At 34.8% G+C, this 21,668-nt stretch overlaps 1 protein-coding gene across 1 annotated transcript in view; it reads right to left on the bottom strand.

Annotated features, from left to right (window-relative positions):
• Positions 1-582: 582 nt before the first annotated feature.
• LOC127881306 (GTPase IMAP family member 8-like) overlaps positions 583-21,668 on the bottom strand; it is an 80,850-nt gene continuing 59,764 nt past the window's right edge. Inside the window, exon 8 of the mRNA XM_052429059.1 lies at positions 583-1,671. Within this exon, the coding sequence (XP_052285019.1) occupies positions 583-1,671 (1,089 nt within the window). The remainder of the gene's footprint in view (positions 1,672-21,668) is intronic.

Here is a 21,668-nt window from a genome sequence, read left to right as displayed (position 1 = left end):
TCCCAAAACTTTAACCTTGGTTAAAGTTTTGCGATAACTTTTGCAATATTGAAGATAGCAACTTGATATTTTGCATGCATGTGTATATCATGGAGCTGCACATTTTGAGTGGTGAAAGGTCATGGTCAAGGTCATCCTTCAAGGTCAAAGGTAAAATATATGGCTTCAAAGCGGCGTAATAGGGGGCATTGTGTTTCTGACAAACACATCTCTTGTTTGATTATTGGTCCTCTTTTGCAATTGGTCCTCAACCAGTATACATGATCACTACTTGATTATATTAAGCGTATTGAACTAAATACTTAATTTAAACTGAATCTGTATATGTCTTACTACGATATCACAAAGTAATTGCTTTATAATCAGAAACTGAGAGATAACCAAGTTCAGATTCATAATATTAATTATCATTTGCTGTAAACTTGAAGTCTGTTTCAGAGGGAAGAAGCAGATGACCATGTTAAGCTCGGACAACAAAAACAAGCATGTTTTTTGCCAATTCACTGACGCCTGATAATTTAGCAACTATATATATTCATGTAGTGTTTATTTTTATATTCATTGTAGATTTTATACAAATTTTTACTGGATTTCACATTTCTTTTCATTTTCAAGTTTTTGTTTATAATTTTCAAGCTCCCTCATGTTCCTTTCTCTTTCTTCTTGCTGCATTTTATACAACTTTTCTTGTAGTTCAAGCTCCCTGTTCTTTTCTTTTTCTTCTTGCTGCATTTTATACAACATTTCTTGTAGTTCAAGCTTACTTTTGAGCATCTTTTTGCTAAATTTTTGCTCTTGTTCTTTACGCTCCCTTTCATTTTTCTCTTCTAGCTTTACCTGCTCCCTTTGACGTTTCTCTTTTTTTTTCTCTTCTTTTTCTTTACGCTCCCTTTCATTTTTCTCCTCTAGCTTCACCTGCTCCCTTTGACGTTTCTCTTTTTTTTTTTCCTCACGCTCCTTTCGATTTTCTTCTCGGCGTTCAGCTTCAGCGGCTATTTCTTCAAGGTTTTTCTTTTCAAGGTCTTTTAAGCGAATTTCATATTCCAACTGTTGAATTTTCTGATTAGCTTCAGACGCTTTAATTTTTTGTTCAGTGATTGTCTTTTCAAAGTCTCTTTTTTTTCTTTCTTTGTGCTTAATTTTTTGTATGGTTTCGGCAGCTTTTGTAGCTTCAGCAGAAATCGCAGCTTCAGACATTTCAGTTAGTTGTTTAAACCTTGAACTGAAGTAAGGAGTAAGCTTTTTGGCATTTTCGCTGTCAATGAAAGTGAACATGTCTTCTATCATTTCTTTCTTTTCTTCGGGCAAGGCCTTATTGTCCATGTACAGCTCCTTACCTTTACAAAACTTGAGTACAGATGCAACTGGATGTTCAGCCTGTATTTTGGAATAAAAGTGCTTTTCATATTCATCTTCATTTTTTGAAAAAGTCATGATTACAAAAGCATAATCATTTACATCATCTCCAAAGTATTCCATAACTTGTATGAACTGGTCTTTCACATCTGCGATCTTATTTGGATCTATTACAAAACAAAGTGCATGAAATCCTGGATGCAACATTTTCTCTGTTTGTAACATTTGCTTCTTTAAATCTGCCTCACTTTGGCTGGAGGGATCCTGTACAGCAAATTCCACAATCTTTATTTCACGACCATTGATTTTTCCACTCTGAAAAAACTAAACAAATTATGAAATATTGTTAAGCTGCAAGGTTATTCATGTTATTCATATAAACATATATCATCTGAATAAATGAAGTCATTAGCTTCTCAGCTAATTATTTATTATGCCTCTATGAAAAAGTCGAGGTATATTGTTCACACCTGTCTGTCAGTCAGTTAGATTGTTGGTCAGTACTTAGGCCATTTCAATTCTGCATGAGCTCTAAGGAAACTCTTTTACCTATGATCAGGCATACTGGTATGAAATTTTCTTGGGAGTAAATTAATTTGCCTATTTATTTTTAGGTCAACATGTCTTTTAACATGAAATTTAGGAAATCTGTCCTTTACATGTTGCCTGGAGCCTTACTTTTTCCAGCATTTAAATAATAAGTGAAAGGGTTGCGCATGATGAGACAGAGTTTTGTGAGATATGTAGTGATTTAAGTTTTACTTCCAACAGTCTTGCTGTTGGGCTAGCTCTTTAAGGACGTGCTTAAATTGTCTGACTTCCTATCTGTGTAATGATTTCAAGGAGCGGCTTGTGTAGCAGTTGACACTTGTAGTATAAAACTGTCTTGGGCCTTGAAACGTTAAGAGGGGGAGGAGTGCAGTGATTTAAGGTCACTTCCATCAGCCTTCCTGTTGGGCTAGCTCTTAAGGGACGCGGTTAGAGTGTCTGACGACCACTCTGGAGGTCGTGGTTAGGCTAGGAAAATAGGTCAAAGGATACAGTCACAACTTACGTACGAAGGCATGATTTAAAGGAAAATAGTTTTTAACATTTAGATTTGAGCATTACTTTGTGAAGCATGCAGCAACCAGATATATCCGTTCAAGCAATTCTTAACCTGGTTCATGCGGCGACCGGATATATCCGTTCAAGCAATTCTTAATCCGACTCATGCGGCGACCAGATATATCTGTTCAAGCAATTCTTAACCCGGCTCATGCGGTGACCGGATATATCTGCCAAATGTTGTAGTTCATAATAATGTCCTCCATTTGCTGGAATTTTTTAAAAATAATTCCAAATTTGACATCCTTTATGCTCTTAATAATCAAAGACTTGACACTTTTATGCAACTTTTTATTTTTTTTTTTATATTTTCTTAGCTCATTTTAGCTAAATAAAATTAATTCAAACTTCCAGTAAACAACTGTCAACTAAGTCCGCCATGTTTGTTTAAAACAACAATGTACATGCGGTTATGAATTCATAACAGAAATGGATAACAATTTTCAAATAAGGTAAATATGGACCATACGGACCATGGACCATAAGGCCCAGACAATACAACCCAGATTAGCAAACCATAGGGACTATGTCTGAATTAATTTTAGTTTCGTGTTCCACGTCATTGTATATTGTATTAATACATTAAATAAAATATTTAAGTTGCTGTAATGACATTAATAACAACATACTTGTTTAAATTTGAACATGTGTTGACCATAGTAGCGGACCATATCACCCAGATTAGCGGACCATGTTTAAATTAATATTTGTTTCGTGTATACCACTTTCTTCAATATTGTATTAATAAATTTAATAAAATATTTAAGTTGCTTTAATTACATTAATGACAACATACATTAATGTTTCAATTTGAACATGTGTGGACCATACGGATCATGTATTAATAATTATTAATAAAAATGACATTGTAATAAACAGTAACTGTTCTATTATTTCATTGTTTAATGACACAAATATGGATAAATTTGTAAATTCCTTTATGAACAAATATCAATAAAAGAAAATACATTTATAACAATTTTGAGTGATCTATATACATGTACAAACAAATGAATGAACAAACATATTTATTACATACAAGCAAAAAAAACAACATACCTTTTCACTCACCCATTCACACAGGTCCATACAATCTACAACACTCATTCAACAACCCACTTGTACATATCTCTCTCTTCCCGTAGGCCGGGTCTCAAGCTGCCCACAAACCCCTTGGATGGCACGGACTTGCTTATTCTGATGACGCTTGAACTTTTTTCTTTTATGAGCTGACTTTGCATCTGCACCTCGTTCGCTTCTTCAAAGAGCAGGCTGATAAGTAAGTAGAACTACAGATTACCTGTTTTTGCCTTGCGGTTAAGGCGGTTGTGCCACCCCTCAATGTCATTGTTCGAACTAATCTGCTGTACGCAGACCAGTTTTTGACTGGCCATAAGCGGTTGCTCATCAACTTTTTTTTTACATAGCAAAAAAAGACTACTAGGTTGCTTTGGCTTTTTCCTCTAATTTTCTTAAAAGTCGGACGGATGTGGGCTGGTGGCAGAAGAGGGGGCGCGAAGGTCTTCCACAGCATCTTGCACACTCGATCCCTAATCTCCTAGGCTATCCTGAGACCTATTGCCTGGCACTTTCGCCACAATGAGTGGCCAAAGTGGAAGGCACATCCCTAGATTTTAGGATCCGTATAGACTTCTTGCACAATGTTCCGAGACCAGCCTCAAAGTTGACAAAATTATCAGTTAGCTACACTTTTTTAGATACCTTTTGTAATCCCTTCGTTTCCTCCCAGTCATGAGTACGAAGCGCAGTGGCAGCTGTTGTATTACATCTTCATACTTAATGAAGGCATGAAGTAACAATTGCGTCGCCTAGCGGGTGCAGACCGCTCATCAATTTTTCTTTGATGCTGAGTCAACTTTTAAGAAATAACACGATACACAACTCGCATGACCCAGTTGACAATGATCATGCAGTCTTTATGAATGAAATCTCCAGTTGTCAAGACACACCTCCGCATTGGACCAATGAAATCACTCGTGTGTTTAAAATGTCAGTTAGTTGAAATGCATGTAAACAAAGGTTTCAAACGGCGCTGGACAGTTAGTCTTGATGCCTAATGTAACGACAAGAACGGTAATAATATTTTTTCATACGTTTTATTGAATTATGGTATCGAGGTACATGAACTTTGTAGGGAAGATACCCTTTACTCCGTGAAGATTTCAGTCTTAAAGACTGCATGATCATTGTCAACTGGGTCACGCGAGTTGTGTATCGTGTTATTTCTTAAAAGTTGACCCAGCATTTGTAAAAATATTGCAAGACATATACATTTCCAGAAAGGAAATTCATTTCTGCGTTGAATAAGACCGAGATCGTGATCGCACAATTGATGAAGATATGGCTGTTCAAAGCGATGCACCCTGTTTTGGGGTGATTTTGAGTTGCATACCTGGTTATATATATATTTGGTAGTGAATTTTTTTTTTCCAGAAAAGTTAATATTTCGTTATAATATGATTATTTATCATTCAAAATGATGTTTTCACTCATTAATATCATAGCCACACGCTAACCACCTGTGTTATTGATCTGAAAAAGAAATTAATAATTATACATTACCCATTACCATCTGTAAAAAAATGACAAATGTATGGTATTACAATGTACAATTCATTTTTATGGAATGATTTATGTGTATGATTTAGCATATGGGATTTATCTTACCTCAAACTCTGTTGACTGGGTTGAGGTGGAGTAAATTCTTCTTAAGCAAAATAAACAAGAAAGCTCAGGCATTTTTTCGAATATGGCAAGACCATGTCCATACCTGATATTTATATTGTTGTCAATAATAACAATTGTAACACTTTACCTTTGATTAGTAATTAAAGACGTGCTCATTTTATTAGTGTATATTATTAATTAGTGTAATTATAAACATCAATCAATATTTGTCGTATAAATAGGGTGTACCCGATATGCAAACATAAACCGACGTATAATTTACCTTTAATTGGTACAGCAATGTTAATCAATAGATAACATCAATAAGAAGGTGTCATTAATAGGGCGCATCCGAGATGCAACCATCAGAGTCAATAATGGGAGTGTTATATTCCTATTGAAATTTTAAAATATACGTTTGACTGCTTAACTTTATTTAATAGGAATAAAAACAACTTGTTTAAACATACATTGATACAACATGTATTGTTTGCATTTATTTGCTAAGATAGAAAGACATGTGTATTTTTTGTAAAATATTTAAGTGATGTAAGAAATTTGTATTACCCTTTTCACCACCCGTACGAAATAATGGGGCGGATTCCGGGCGTAATTGGGGCGGAATTGGCACGTAATGTTGGAATTACGCCCGTACAACTGGCGGAATGAGTTTTACGCCCGGAACTAAAATTATTTCTGGGCGTAATTCAACTGTTTTTTCCGGGCGTAAAACAAATCCGGGCGTATTTTTATACTTAGAATTTGTATGATGGAGATTTGTGGACGGAATTTTGCACTTTGTTTCTTTCGTGGGGCAGAATTTTATACTTATAAAATATTTTTGAAGCCACATGATGGAATTTTGAACTTAGTAGTTTTTACAGAGAGTAATATTGGACTTAGCAAATTTCTATGAAGCTTAACTTAATAAATTTAATTTAAACCAAAGTACTGAACAAAATATTACCAGTAACTGATAACTTAAATAAAAATATTTAATTTTATTTATACATTTGTACAATCAATGAACATTCATTATAGACACAACTATTTCAGTCACAGTAAAATTAATTCAGCATAAAGCTTTGATCTAATTTATGATTTTCATGTTCAGATTCTAAAACATATTTTGTAGTATTTTTATACAAAATTATTTGTGAGAAGCTGAACAGGAGACAGACTTGTGAACTTGTGATCATGAATTATACTCTTAGATTTTGCATTAGTATTGGCAATATTGCTGGTAAAAAAAAATGTTAGGAGATAACAATAACACATTTTAATTAAATATATTTTATCTATTGCTGACTTTTACAGTTTCTTTTACAATACTTTTACAATAATTCTAAGTCTGAGGGATGACCATGCATTAAAAATCTATTTGCACTTATTTTTTTAATTCACTCCTTTAATTCTTCTTCTTATTGAAAATTTTGCTTTTAATAATTATTTCATAATGACAATAATGACTGTAAAGTTTAATAAAGAACAAGACTTGGTATTGTTTTCATCATTTTAAGGTTTCCTTTAACATTAAACACACAACAGTCTAGTTTAATATCATCAATATGAATGCAGTTTCTCTGCATGTTACTCTATATTTTTTTATTTTTTTATAGTAGTTAAGATTTCTCCAGTCTGAAAAGACCATAAACATACCAATGTTAATTTAATCTCAGATAAACACTGACAACCAGCTGAGTTGATCTCAGGTATTGTGCTGCCCATTCAATACCCTGAGTCACATCTGTACATGTTTATAAACCATCTGGGCTTATCAGGCTTCAGTGGATTGGTCAGTGGTACAGGAAGTGAGTGGTAGAAGTTGCTGTTTGAAAAGAGCGGTTAAGCAAATTACTGACTCTGAACTAAATTGTCAGTATAATGCTTAAGCAAAATGAGGACTAAACTGTAGTGAAAAAATGTCTTGCAGGGAGTACTGTGTCAAAAACAATTTGTATTTAATACACCACATAATGTGGAAATGAACAATAAGTTTGTTGCAAAAGAGGTTCAAATTGGCTCAGGTTTAACTGTGATTTTGTCTCACCAAATTTTTGTGTTTTTGGAATACTGCAGAACAGCATAAAAGGTTTGTATTTTTCCTTCATTCTTCTATTATTTAGATTATTAACTGATATAATTGTAATTGTATTTGTGTACTGTCCCAGTGGGAAATGTAAAAGGATGAATGAAAAGTAGACGGGCATCTGAAGGAAAAACAACACAGTTTGAAACTAAAATGAAATACACAAATTTCTTTAAAATATATAGTAAGTACTTAAATTAACATTTCATTTTCAGATTATGTCATAGGATTAGGGAGAAAGGTTGCTGGTGGCATAACAAATTTTCCCTTCTCGGACCTCAAAAGCCACATCACAAATTGAAGAATTTGTTTGCAAGAAAGCACAGTGTTGAAAAAAACATGTGAAAAAATGAAATTTTTGCTCTGTGTGTGCGCCTGGATGATGAGCACAAAGCGGTCCTTGACAAAGGAAAGATGGATTTGATGATAGGTAAATCACAATTTTTCTATACAAGTTATTGTTTTATTAGTTTGAAATAGTTCAAAATAAAGATTAATTCGAATTATACGATTAGTAATCCTCAGGGCTAGGCCTGTCAATAACAGAGTGTCTCAGTACCTTGCCGGACTAAGATCCAAACCTGCCCCCTTTGACCCCCAACATGTTTTTAATTGGTTCTGATCACATTATTTTACAGAATATTCAATGAATTTTCAATAAACTAATTTTATTTTAACAGTGAAACTAGTTTTATCAATAAAAAAAAATATTTTAAAATGAAAATGCATGTAATATTAAATAATATGCGCATATATAGCACAGGTTATTTGAAAATATTCCACAGGGATAAATATCCAAGCACTTTCAAAAGTGTACTAGTTGCCAAATTTGGACCCAGTCTTTTTCAAATCCTAGCTGGGGCCCTGGATTAGATAAAAAGTTTGAAAAAGCAATTAATTCTACATAAGTTGTTAACAGTATTTGCAATAGGTGAACTGTAGTTGTACTAAATATCAAATTGCATTTCAGATTATGACATAGGATGGGGGAGAATCGTGGACCTGAACAATACTGTGATAGAGAGGAAATCCTATTCAAGAAAGCAGTTTAAAAAACGCATTCAATGTGAAAGAGTGAACTTTTTTATTTTGGCCGTGTATAAGAACAGTTTGTTTTTTAAAAAGTGCATGTCTATCAAATTATTTTTTATGTATATATATTGAATATTTTTGTTGTTTGTCTTTAAAAGCTACATTGTATCTTAGAAGAATCATCAAAATGCGGAACGAAAATGCGTACATTTTCCGCATAAGTTCCACATTTTTTGTGACTGCGGAAAAAATGCGGGAATTTTCAGCATTTGTTCCGCATTTGCAGAAGTATAAAATGGTGATCCATGTTTTTAAAATGTATTATCTTAAAATGAATATAAAGATACTATGTTAAATGTATCTTGTCATAATTTTGACTAGTTCTTAGCTAACCTGAGCAAAAAGTGCTCATGTTGAGCTTTTGCGATCGCCTTTTGTTTTTTCAAATGGCCTGTCCTTATATGGGTATATGGGTATATTTACAATATGTATGTAATCCGATTTCCGCCCAGTATCTAAATTACGCCCGTAATCTAAGTTACGCCCGTAATTTTAACATTCCGCCTGTAATCTGAATTCCGCCCATAAACTGCTTTCCGCCCGTAATTTAAAATTCCGTCCCACCTCATTTACATATTTCGCCCCTGTTTTCCGCCCGGATTACGCCCGGAATCCGCCCGGAATCCGCCCCTCTTCTTAAAATCATATATAGAAAAATACGCCCGGAAATATTTTTTACGCCCGGACTTTGGTTTGCGATTCCGTGCCGATTCCGGGCGGAACATTTCGTACAGGAATGCGGCATGTATTAAATTTAATAAGTATTAATAATGTACAATAAAAACAACAACATTTTATCCATGAAAGTGCATGTTTGTGTGATGCCTACTGCTTAAATGAATAATAGATGACAAAATTCAAATGACTTTTAAATCTGAGAATAAGAATAACTTTATTTAAAAATCATGTACACAATGTTCCATTACCCGTTTTGTTAACCAGGTTTTCCGAAGGAAAAAACTGGTTATTAGATTTGTGAATGTCGGCGGGCGGGCGGGCAGAATGAGCTTGTTCGGGCCATAACTTTTTCATTTATTATGAGACTTTAATCATTTGGCACTTCGAGTTCAAAGGTAAAAAATGGCCATCAATGAGCTTGTCCGGGCCATAACTATGTCGTTTATTATGAGATTTTAAAATCATTTGGCACATTTGTTCACCATCATTGGATGGTGTGTCATGCGTAAGAATATCTGCAACGTCAAGGTCACACTGTGAGCTCAAAGGTCAAAAATGGCCAAAAAAGATCTTGTCCAGGCCATAACTATGTCATTCATTGTGAGATTTTAAAATGACTCAGTTAATTAAATTTGTTCAGTCATTGGATGGCGTGTCATGCAAAAGAATTCAAGAGTTCAAAGGTCAAAATGGCCATTAGCTTCTCTTGTTTTGTGAAGACATCATGCAAAATATTCTGTGTCAATGCAGCATGTGGGGGTATACGTCATGTCTGTGACAAAGCTCTAGTTATAAATATATTTTTTTTTTAAACCTGGTTTTGTGACAATTTTGTCCCTTTTTTGACGATGCTGGAACAGGTCTAAGGTTTGATAACCAGTAAAAAAATTCTTCACAATGGCAACCTATGAAAAAGACCGAGCCAGTCCGATTGAGATAACTCGATTTTTCAGTTACTTCCCTTGGCATTTGCCACTGCATAGGAGATTGCTCGTTGATTTTCGTTGATAACATTCTCCTAGCAGAGTTGTCGTTCGTGTTGATAAAGGTAAATATTAATAGAACAGCATATCCTGGGGAAACAGATTCAATAAGTGTATCAGAACGTTAATTTCAAATTAGTAATTTTACATATATTTTATTTTTATGGACCAATGAAACAATTATATATTTTCTCTATTTTGTTTGATATTTGTTCTCGATTAAGTAAATAAATTGCGAATAGAAACATGTAAAATTAACTTTTTACGTGATCACAAAACAAAAGAATGCGAACAATTTCGAACCTGCAAATTGTAAACGCTGCACTGCTATGATATATATAGATAAAACAACATTTCTTTGCGTAATTGTCCGCCCCGCTAGCGCAGTGGTAAGGACATTCGCTTTTTCACCTTTAGGACACCGGTTCGCGATTCCCGCTCCCAGCGCAATGTTATATTTTGTCTGTTTTGTGGACACCATACCGGACAGGTGTTTTTTCCGGATAATCTCATCCCCCCCCCCCCCCCCCCCGCAGCATTTGACCATATAAAAAATTACAAAGTATTTAACAAATAGCTGGAAATTGCAGCTTTCATTATAAATTCGTCCCAACTGTCGTCAATCTAATCTTATTAGGTAGGAGTGCTGGACACACTCCGGGTCCCAACATTATGCAGCCTCAGGGCGGAGGTAACTCATTACCTTGGAAAAACACAAATACACACACTGGGTGCAGCCTAGACGCTTATTGACACAAACAATGCAACAAACTCAAGTGCGGGCAAAATCATTTAAAATTTACATATTGAATACGATATTCTAACAGAAATTACACAACCACCTAAGTGTATATACCATGTTTGATATTTCGTTCGATTGTTAGATTTCAGCATATACATGTATAAGGTCATTTTGCTATTAGTTAATCCAAATGTTCGTGGGCAAACTCGGATAGTCAAGTGCTCATACGATTGAGCTCACATGGTCCGGCTATGTGCTCATACCAACTTTCGAGAATCATCATGAAGGTATTGCCATACTTTAGTGTTTTATACAGGAAGGAAAAGGGGCGTGGTGCAAAATTTAAAAAAAGGGCACTTTAGCGGGCGACATCCATAAAAAGGGCACAAATATATCTGTATAGCGACTTAATAACAAGCTTTGTTACACACAAACATTGTATGTAGTTTTGAGATTTATTGTTGAATAATTAAACCAACAAAATCCAGAATGTATATTTTATTATGTGTTTTATATTTTCAAGTAGTAACAAAAAACAAGATTAAATGACATGGTGAAATATGCATGTACTAAAATTAAAGTGTTGCCGCATAAAATTGTGAACAGGTATTGTTTTCACTTTGAACTTTCATGACCACGTGTTGTATTGTGTACATTTTATTTTGCAAAAAGTGTAACTAGGAACGGCGCCATACTGTCTTTTGTTCATTGTCAATTAATTCAATACACGTTAATTGGTCTCCGATATAAACTTGTTTTGCTTACAAAGCAATTTGCATCAATTTCTAATTTACGTTTCGTCGAAAGTGGAATGCCAAAATCGGAAAGCGTACGTTGCGACATTCTAAACACGAATGATAAGTGGTACAAGTTCAATATTTTTGTAAAATTCATATCTGTGTTTGCCAATTAACATATTTTGACAAGTTAAAAACGGGTCATAATGTTCTTAATTGAACCAATGGTGCAGGCCTACTACTGTTACAACAATTAACAACTTTTGGCCAAACAGGGTCCAAGACGGGGTATCAACTTCTTTGCAGACATTCACACGTTATTGTAATCAAAACATCGTGACAATAAACAAGCACGTGCTCCAATTAAGCGCGGTCTGCCTAACCATAAAACAGCAAACGTGTTTAGATTGTCGTCTGCTACAATTCATCAACACACATCTACTGTGAGCCTGCACCAATTGTATTGAATAGGAGGCGGTGCGTTATTTTAATCGACAGCTTTAATATGAGCCTGCGCCAATTGTATTTGATAGGAGGCGGAGCGTTATTTTAATCGACAGCTTTAATATGTCACGGGTTGCTATTTTCGGCGTATGGCCAATTTTCAGGAAGTACAGTGGACGTCATGGGGTTTTGTAATCGGCGTATGGAAACAATTATCGGGCGTAATATACGGCCGTACGCCGCTTAGTGCAAGCCCTTAATTTTTATTAACTTAAAACTGTTTTGCATTAAATAGAAATCAAAACAATATTTTACAGATACAACTGGTGTTTTTTTTAATTTAATTACGCGTAAAAATAAATGTTTTGATATAACTGAATTATGCATGAAATGCACAATTTCCACGTGAATAGCATCGAGGTTTTCATCAAGTCTCCTAAGTAACTGTGCACGATTGTATCCGGACCGATTAGTGTTACAAAGACACTGAAATTATCGATTGATATTGACACATGGTTATTCACGCATGACGAATTCACAACCGCGCGAATCTTCGCTGATAATATTCGGCTTAGAAGCTTGGTTAAGAGGCAATTAAGATGTTATCAATAAGGTCGCGCACGGCGAAAAACAAGGCGGTGGCCTTTGAAAAGGGCACCGTGGCGCTGATTTGCTTTGAAAGGGGCAGCGAGGCGCTTCAAAAAAGCGGCGTGGCGCTGCGCCACGCTAAAACAGCCTGGATAAAACACTACATACTTAATGAACAAGAATGTGACCCGCCTCCCAGTTTCGCTCAATGGGTCAAGTTACCCACGGGTACTACTTCCCTGTACCCCTAAAGTTTTTTTCATACCAAAAATGTTTCGTACGCAATTTTTTTTCGTACCAAATTTTTTTTCGTACCCAATATTTTCGTACCCAAATTTTTTATTGTACCCAAATGTTCGTATCAACATACACAATTGTGGTGATATAGATAACCTTAAATTGATGTTTTATATCCATCCTCTTCAAAATCAACGTCACACCAGTACTGCCAGTACTTTGATTATTTTTAACAGATGCATAGTATCATAGTATGCACAGTATTGTAGTAGTTTGTGTACAGTGACCCTGCGTTTATCCGGATCTCAATATTCTGGAAATCTCGCGATGCGGATGAAAGGTAAGGGAAACGGATTTATTATGCAATATTTTGCCCCGTTAAGTCCGGAATCTCGCTCTCCGGATCCGGACGTAGATTTTGCAACACCGATCTGTGTATTTAGCTGTAATTATGTCTCTTTAATCCAGATGCTTCCCAACATTGGGTCTTAATTGCCCACCCGCCGTATAAACAAAAGCGCAATCGCCGAGGCGTAAAGTATTGTTGTTTTAGGCTCAATGGCCAACCCGTCGTTTAAACAAAAGCGCGATCAGTGAGGCGTGTTAGCTAATAGGCATGACTAAACATGATTCGACTCTGACTTTAAAACTAAAATTTATGTCGGCATTACACAATGCATCTTAAATGACACAATGATTTTCTTTAATGTCTTTAATTAGCTGAACACGCAACCAATTTAGACGCTGATTACAATCGGACCATCATCGTGCGTGAAAAGTTGTGCTAGGATTATTTAAGTAATCCATTTAAAACGCATCGAACGTTACGTGACGCTATTTTAATCATTTTCAACATTCTGTTGTATGAGACGGGTTATAAATAAAGATATTAAAACAGTATCACAGTTTTATATTTTTATTTTCATTTGCCTTCAACACCCTTGATTTGTAACTCTGTGATGCCACCAGCTTACAGCTCGGGTTCCAACCATGGCAACGTCTTTTCACTGCGGCAGTATCACACGAGATACACGCAGTCCTCATGGAAAGTGTATACAGCAACGAAATATTGATTCAGTACTAAGCTATCAACGCTTAACTGTGTGATTGTAACATTCACAAAGCTTTAAGTCATATGTGTACATGTACATGTACTAAAATTCGGTTTACTCTGGTTCTCGTCGTACTAATACTTTAGTACCAATACAAAGTGTCAGGGGCAGGTAATCCAGAATAAAATTTGGTTAGGCCTTTTTGTGTTTACATTGTTTAACAACATTTGATTTTTTAAACTAAATAAATGTCTGCGTAACAAGAAAATATCATTCTTGATGCGAAATAAGTATGTAAATTTACATTAACATAAGGTTATGTCATAAGTTAAATAATGAACTCTTGAAACGCCACTGGTTCAATAATCCCAAAGATTCGTTAATCCAGAAAATTCTGCCGGAACGGACGTGTCCGGATAAACGCGAGGTCACTGTATTAGAATTATCTACATGACTTTAATACATGTGGTCTGTATGGTCCGCAAATCTGGGCCGTCTGGGCAGTATGGTCCATGGTCCGTATTATAAGTCTGTATAACATGTTAATCTACTTTCGCTTTTAAATTGCAGTTAGTTGAAAATTTATTTTGTTTAGATTTGATTGTAAAAGTCGAATAAGTTTTAGAGCTTCTAAAATAGTTTGCTATCATTTTGTTTCATGCATTAAGGTGAAATTTTAATTATTTTAATGTGAAAACTGATTTTTGGTGTTTGCTTACGAACAACTAAGGTTAATACCACGTTTTGCAAGCCAGATTGGTAAGAGACGAAAACCTGATAACTTCCACATCCACGCTGAGAAAGAGTTGTCTCATTTATGCCAGAGGTTTCAGTTCTTCCACTATATTCTCAGAAAATGTGTATAATGTTGTCGGCCAGCGTAGCTCAAGCCCAGCCTAAGCTGATCTGGTTGCACATGGCATGTAACACACAGACACCTATTTTTGCATGACATGTTTCTTTGAAAATGTAATTTTTTCTTGTAAATGGAACATCTAACCATGGTCCTTTTAAACAGAAAATTTAAGTCAGACTGTGTTATTTATAGCACCGTGATTGGAAAATTTTGGTTGCATATTCTGGCTGACTGGAAGATTTCCAGACAAGCTGAACACCAATGTCACACACTGATAAATAAATGATTCCTTTTTTTATCTATTATCATGACCCCAATCTATTTTGGTAAGTTTTTCTCACAATCCATTTCTTTCCCTTAAATTAATTCTATATCTTGAGAGCAATACTGAATCATCTACATCAGGTGTTTATTGATAATCCATTCTGTCTTCTCATGACGATTTACTAAACGAGAACTGACCCTTAACTTCTATGTGATGAACTTTAATGCATAACTTTTACAGGGACAAAGTTTGTGTCTATGTTTCGTATGAACATGCGGAGCTTAGTCCGGATTTATCCTTTATGATTTCTCTCGAATCAGCCGATTCAAAATTTGGTTGTAGGGAAGTTGTGGGCCAATTAGTTGTGGGAAATTTCCCCAACATTTTATAGGCTGTTGAGAAAGGTCATTTAAGGTTAAAACCTCGGTTATTATAACAGCTAAGTAGAAAAACTGATTCTAAACTGGGATACACCTGTTCCCTATTAAATTCTTAAGTATGCTTATTGCAAGTCTAAAGTGCTGTAATGATCTAGGGGAGGTTATTGCTGCATTAAGTTGGACTCAACTTTTTCAAAACGATTATCTTGATGCAATCTATAAATAAGGGTTAAGTTTTCATAAAACTCAGTTACTGTTACAGATATTAACCTTAAAACATGCCTTTGCAGTCATTATATCTGAAGATGACTGACAGAAAAAGTACAATATACTACCAAAATGAAAAATATTGTGAGATCCCTGTCTTGGAACAGCGCTTGTGAAATAATGTTGCACAATTTTTAAATGTTTGCCTACATGAGATGGTGTGTCTTGCACCGCATCCACATGGTTACCTTAAATGTCAAGGTCAAAATACAGCACCCTTTTGTGAAAATAAGTTTTCTCAACTCTATTAATTTACCTGCATTGAAGCATGTTATAATAACTTGGTGCAAATATTTACCTATAAGAGACCTTGTGTCAAGCTGTGTAAGAGCAGTGTTGTAACAATCTAGATCAAGGTCAAATTTTGAGGTCAAATGCAAACTATATTGTTAAAGTAAGGGTGTGTGGTCTTAATCTGGACCATGGAACATGGAGGATTTTAAAATACCTGGTAGAATACATTCCATTGAAGGATTTCTAAATAACTTGGCACACATTAATGTGTCAACTCTTTATGTAAAAGTAAGTATTTAAATTATTTTATGAAGGTATTATGCCACAAATGTTGAACTTAGCATGAACTACAGTACAGCTCACGCAAAACCAACAAAATCCGCGGCCATGCAGCGGACACATTCTTTTGTTTTCGAAGTTTCTCCGCATCCACAACGAGTATTCCCTCTGCATCATGCCGAGGCACTCTGCGATAATTCGCGGAGTTACGCCGCGTCTGTTCCTGTCTCGGCATCGATCCGCGGCGTGATAAATCCGCGGCATCACGCAGCGTCTTTACACGCAGCGGTTCGCCGAGAAAAACGTATACAAGTATTGATTTTATACTATAACAAATGTTAAATAATTTTAAATAAACGATTATTAGAAACAGATAAAAATAATAAGTTGATATGTTTTCTTCCTTTCGTCAGCTTCTCTGCATACGGAACTTCATACATAATGATTTTGTAGGTCATTATAACCATATCAATGAACCTTACACAGTTTAATCCCGAACATGATCTTGGAAACGAGACTTGCTTTAAAAAATAGAAAACAAAATATTGATTATCATAAGATTTGCGAAAATACATATGAGAACCAAACAACTACACTGCAACTCCAATATATCGTGGTTGAAGGGGTCCAAAGATCGCAACCGTGATATATCCGGCGCGCGATATAAATTGTAAGGTTATGTATGCATGTATATGTATGCATAAGCATCGTTATGCAATCTCAAAACACGCTATCTACCTACCTTATTCAATTATGTGTTATATCCATATGTTATTCATTGGTAATACACAAAACACTATTCCTTGTGAGTATTTTCAAATGCATATAATTAAATTTGTTATCCGAAAAACATTGCCGAGTTGTATTGTTCAAGAAAGCATGCACAAATTAGACCCATGTACAAAATGACGTCATTCATTCTCATGAAAAGCATGGAAAGCATGGGTTATAATAGTAGCGCGTTTTGACAAACTGAGGGATCTTTACCTCTAAATTAAAAGCAAGTAGTTTACACTGTATCTAACGCACACAGATTGTTGAGATAGGTCAGTATTGACTTGTGACATTTACAGTTATAATTGTGATCACCTTCATGTGTGCACTGGTGCGTTTCGGCAGTTCAAAGCAAATTCAATACAGAATGGTAACACCCGAAATGACCTGTGATGTTTGACAAGAGGGGCTATTGTTTATCGAAGTACACAGGTGTTAAAGTGATGTACAATGTATGCAAACAATCTGGTCAAAACTGGATTATGAATGTTGGATTAAAGTTGGTGAAAAAAGGGAAAAATACTAGCTTGAAACGGATTTTAATTTATCAAATTCTCAGAATAAAACATTTTATTTGGGGATTATGCTCGTCAGATTTTTGGGAGCCATAGCCGATTGGCGATATATTGGACAACGCGATATAACGGACCATGATATATTGGAGTTGCAGTGTATACACATAGAAAACAAATATAAATAATGTTGACAATTTTAATAAAACCATATGTTCGTTTATATTTAGAAATGATTACTTTAACTTCGTCCCGATTTTCAGAAATGGACATCAGTACATGTTGCATCTAAATATAAATTTACGCATTGTATCAGGTGATATACGCATGTTCACCGAGAATACCGCCGTCTCAATTAGTCTGCCATTAAATAAAACAGTAGCAGTACAAAATGCCTTCTGAAAACCGCCGACTGCGTCTTTGTTTTATTGCTCAATCAAGCACCAATAATCCAATATCCTGTGTATTACAAAAACACAAACTTTAGATAAGCACTTGTCGTCTGTCAAAACAATGATTGTATATGTCAGTAAACAAATCGAAGTTATTCTCATTTATGATCTCGGAAACGGGAATTGTTTTAAACATTTAGCATTACGATATTTATTTTCATAAGATTTGCTAAAAACAAAAATTTAATGTGAACCAATGAAATGAAAATGCCGACAAATCAAAAGATTAACCGCCTAATGTTTCAGTATAAAATTCAATATTTTAAGGTGGGGTCTCACTGCATTTTCATTTAATTATGGAAATTTATTTAGGGCATAGATATTATGTTGTGGTAGCAGTCACTAATGTAAAAAAAATGATTTGGGCATTTTGAAATCCGCAATAGATTTACGTTATAATTTTTTATGTCCCCCAACAATATAGTGGGGACATATTGTTTTTGCCCTGTCTGTTGGTCTGTTGGTTTGGTAAAACTTTAACATTTGCCATAACTTTTGCAATATTGAAGATAGCAACTTCATATTTGGCATGCATGTGTACCTCATGGAGCTGCACATTTTGAGTGGTGGAAGGTCAAGGTCATCCTTCAAGGTCAAAGGTAAAAAAAAAGTCAAAGCGGCGCAGAAGAGGACATAGTGTTTCTGACAAACACATTTCTTGTTTGAGGTCATATATTTTGTGTAGACGCACTCTCAATGGACTGAAGTCATCTGTCCAATTATCATCTGCAGCCTCAGCATCGGGAATAATGTCATCATCGGACAAATCACCGACTTCAATATCAGAGTCAAACTCTGAGAAACCAGAAAACTCAGACTCGTCAGAGTCACTGTCAAATAACTGATCTCAGTAATCAGCCATGGTAACAGAATAAATCTGTGCAAATAATACGAGGATATAACAAGTATTACAAGCTTATGCGAATGCAATAGGAAATGCAGTGAGAACCGCTAAAATATCGAATTTTATACTGAAACATTAGGCGGTTAATCTTTTGATTTGTCGGCATTTTGTTTCATTTCAGACTCCATGCAGTTTTCAGATCATAATCTCAGTGCTTTATTACCCGAACTTGTTAGTTTCTCGACACATGTGCTGCTGAAAATAGCCACCCAGTTTGCGTTTTATGGCCCAAACAAGCACAAAGTGTCTAATCTCCCGTGTGTTTTATCCCTAAATGTTAGATAAGCACGTGCACTACATGTATTAATTATTATGTTGGTCAGTACAAAAGGCCTTCTGAAAACCGCCGACTGCGTCTTTGTTTTATAGTTCAATCAAGCACCAATAATCCAATATCCTGTGTATTACTAAAACACAAACTTTAGATAAGCATGTGTCGTCTGTCAAAACAATGATTGTATATGTCAGTAAACATATCAAAGTAATTCTCGTATATGATCTCGGAAACGGGAATTGCTTTAAACATTTAGCATTACGATTTTTATTTTCATAAGATTTGCTAAAAACAAATATCAACCAAACAAACATACACAGACAAAACAAAATATAAATAATTATGACAAATTAAATGAAAAAAAACGTTGGTTTATTTTCAAAAAATCGCTTTTACTTTCTCCCAATTTCCAGAAAATGACTTAAACATGTTGCATAAAATCTAAATAAAGATGAAGCCGTTAATTGGTCGTTGTAAAAGAATATGAACTTTTCACGGCACTTTGTGTGCAATCAGATACAGTACAACAATTGTTGCAATATTAAACAAACTAAAATATGAAAATGATACAGCATTTTTGACTTTTATTTTATTCAGGAAAATGTCAAAATCACTTGCGAGATACCCCAATACTCAAATGGAAATTCACTACAAAGCTTTTACAATGTTGTCTGTGCTATGCAGTTTTTGTGTATAAATAAATATACCCACGCCTATTTTCGCGCGGTTTTTGTTAAGACAAACACTGGACACAAAAATATCATGGGCATATACATGTATTTATTTGTGGCTACAATTTGTAACAGGACATCAACTGTACACGATGCGCGCACACCACATTCAGTTATTTACGCGGTGTGCGGTAAAAATGCCAGAGGTAAAAAAGCCATAAGTAAAAATGCCAGAGGTAAAAATGCCAGGGGTAAAAATGTCATAGGTAAAATGGTAAAAATGCCATAGGTAAAAATGCCAGAGGTAAAAATGCCAGATGCTATATAGAAAAATCGAGTTTTGAGCAATATTTTTAAGGATATTGAGAACCGGTATTGATGGAATAACATTCTATGTTAATGTTACTTATTACATTTTTTTACTAATTGAACATGCTATATTTATTCTTAATTTAGACTGTAATTTAGTGTTTTTTTTCGTAATTTATTCATTATGTTTATTGAGCAATAGGATAATTAATATTGGATATATTAGATAATTAGAGTCAATAACATTGACTTATTTGCATACCCCTCAATGTCTTGATAAATTGTATAAACTTCAGCTAGCAATATAGGTGGACAAGAAATGCAAGAACAACCAAGACACATTTGCATCTTAATTTCGGATCTCTAGATTTACTGAGAGCGCGCATTTTCGGTAATAGTACCAAAAGCGATATGCAGTTAAATATTATATACAAAATTTCAGTGGTGGGAAGAAAATTAACTCTCTAATAAATCTATATATTATCGGCTCTTAGTTTTAATGCTTTAATACAGAAATAAGCTAGACGTATGAATATATATTTTCTGGTCTCATTTAATAATAAATGTAAACATAATAACCATCAAAACCCTGCTTGTTTGTCACATTGCTTTAATAATAATAATTTATTGTCCTCAAAAATCAAAAGATTCAATTCCAACAATAATCAAAGCGCTGAAGGCACTGAAGATGTTCGCTATTGCATAATTTAACACGCAATTCATTTTTGAAAATCAATCGCAAGTTTGAAATTAACACACGCCATTCAACTTTATAAATAGTGTGTCATAGCGCACGGGTCGAGTTTTGTGTGCACTTTTTATTATTTCATAGAAATAACTAAGACAAAATAAAAACAACATGCCTTTTGGAAGTTCTGAAAGCATAGAAAGTATGATGAAAATGGTAATGAGAACTTAATATGAAGAAAATTTGCAGTCACCATCATATTAAAGGAATATTTTTTCTAATATCAAATGACTATCTCACCAAGAATATAAATTCATAATGAAAGTTCCATGTACAAAACTTTTGATTTTTGACACCATATGCATATTCAAAATATACAATAATATTCGTATCTTGTATATGGAGATATAAAAGTATATAAACATTGCTGTTTATGCTTTACTTGTTACCCGAGCAGTTCACACGGTGTCAACAACGCTAACATAAACATAGGTATAGAGCACTAATGCGCTTTAAGGCGTAGCTGTTTCAGTTTTCATCTTAGTGTCTTTTACATAACGCCAACAGACACGCATGAATATTTTCGAATATTTAATAAGCTGATTCAAGATACAACCTCTGAATTTTTGCTACATCACTGCGTATGTGCTCAATTCAAAGGATGTAGCACTGTTCAGTGTAAGGAATTCCGGACTACTCTCTGTGTGCTCAAACGACACAAATTGTGGCCCTGTTACAATTATGCGTTACAATCCATCTCGCAGAATTTCACTTTCGCCTCCAAGATGAGAAAACAATCATTAGCGAAATTGTATAGTGTCACGATAAGAGAAAATCGTTTAATTATCATACCACAATGTTTACCGTACTTGGTCAGCACGTCTGGAAATCATTCCTTAAAGTGTGGATAGGCTGCCATTATTAACAAGTTTGCTATTTTGAATTCAATTATGTATCAAAAAGCATTGTTCTTAAATGTGGCATTTTCAATTCGCAATGAGATTTGTAAT

Source organism: Dreissena polymorpha, chromosome 5, assembly GCF_020536995.1.
Source record: "Dreissena polymorpha isolate Duluth1 chromosome 5, UMN_Dpol_1.0, whole genome shotgun sequence".
Classification (NCBI taxonomy): Eukaryota; Metazoa; Mollusca; class Bivalvia; order Myida; family Dreissenidae; genus Dreissena; species Dreissena polymorpha.
The sequence above is the reverse complement of the archived record's forward strand: the minus strand, read 5'-3'. Positions and strand labels throughout refer to the sequence as shown.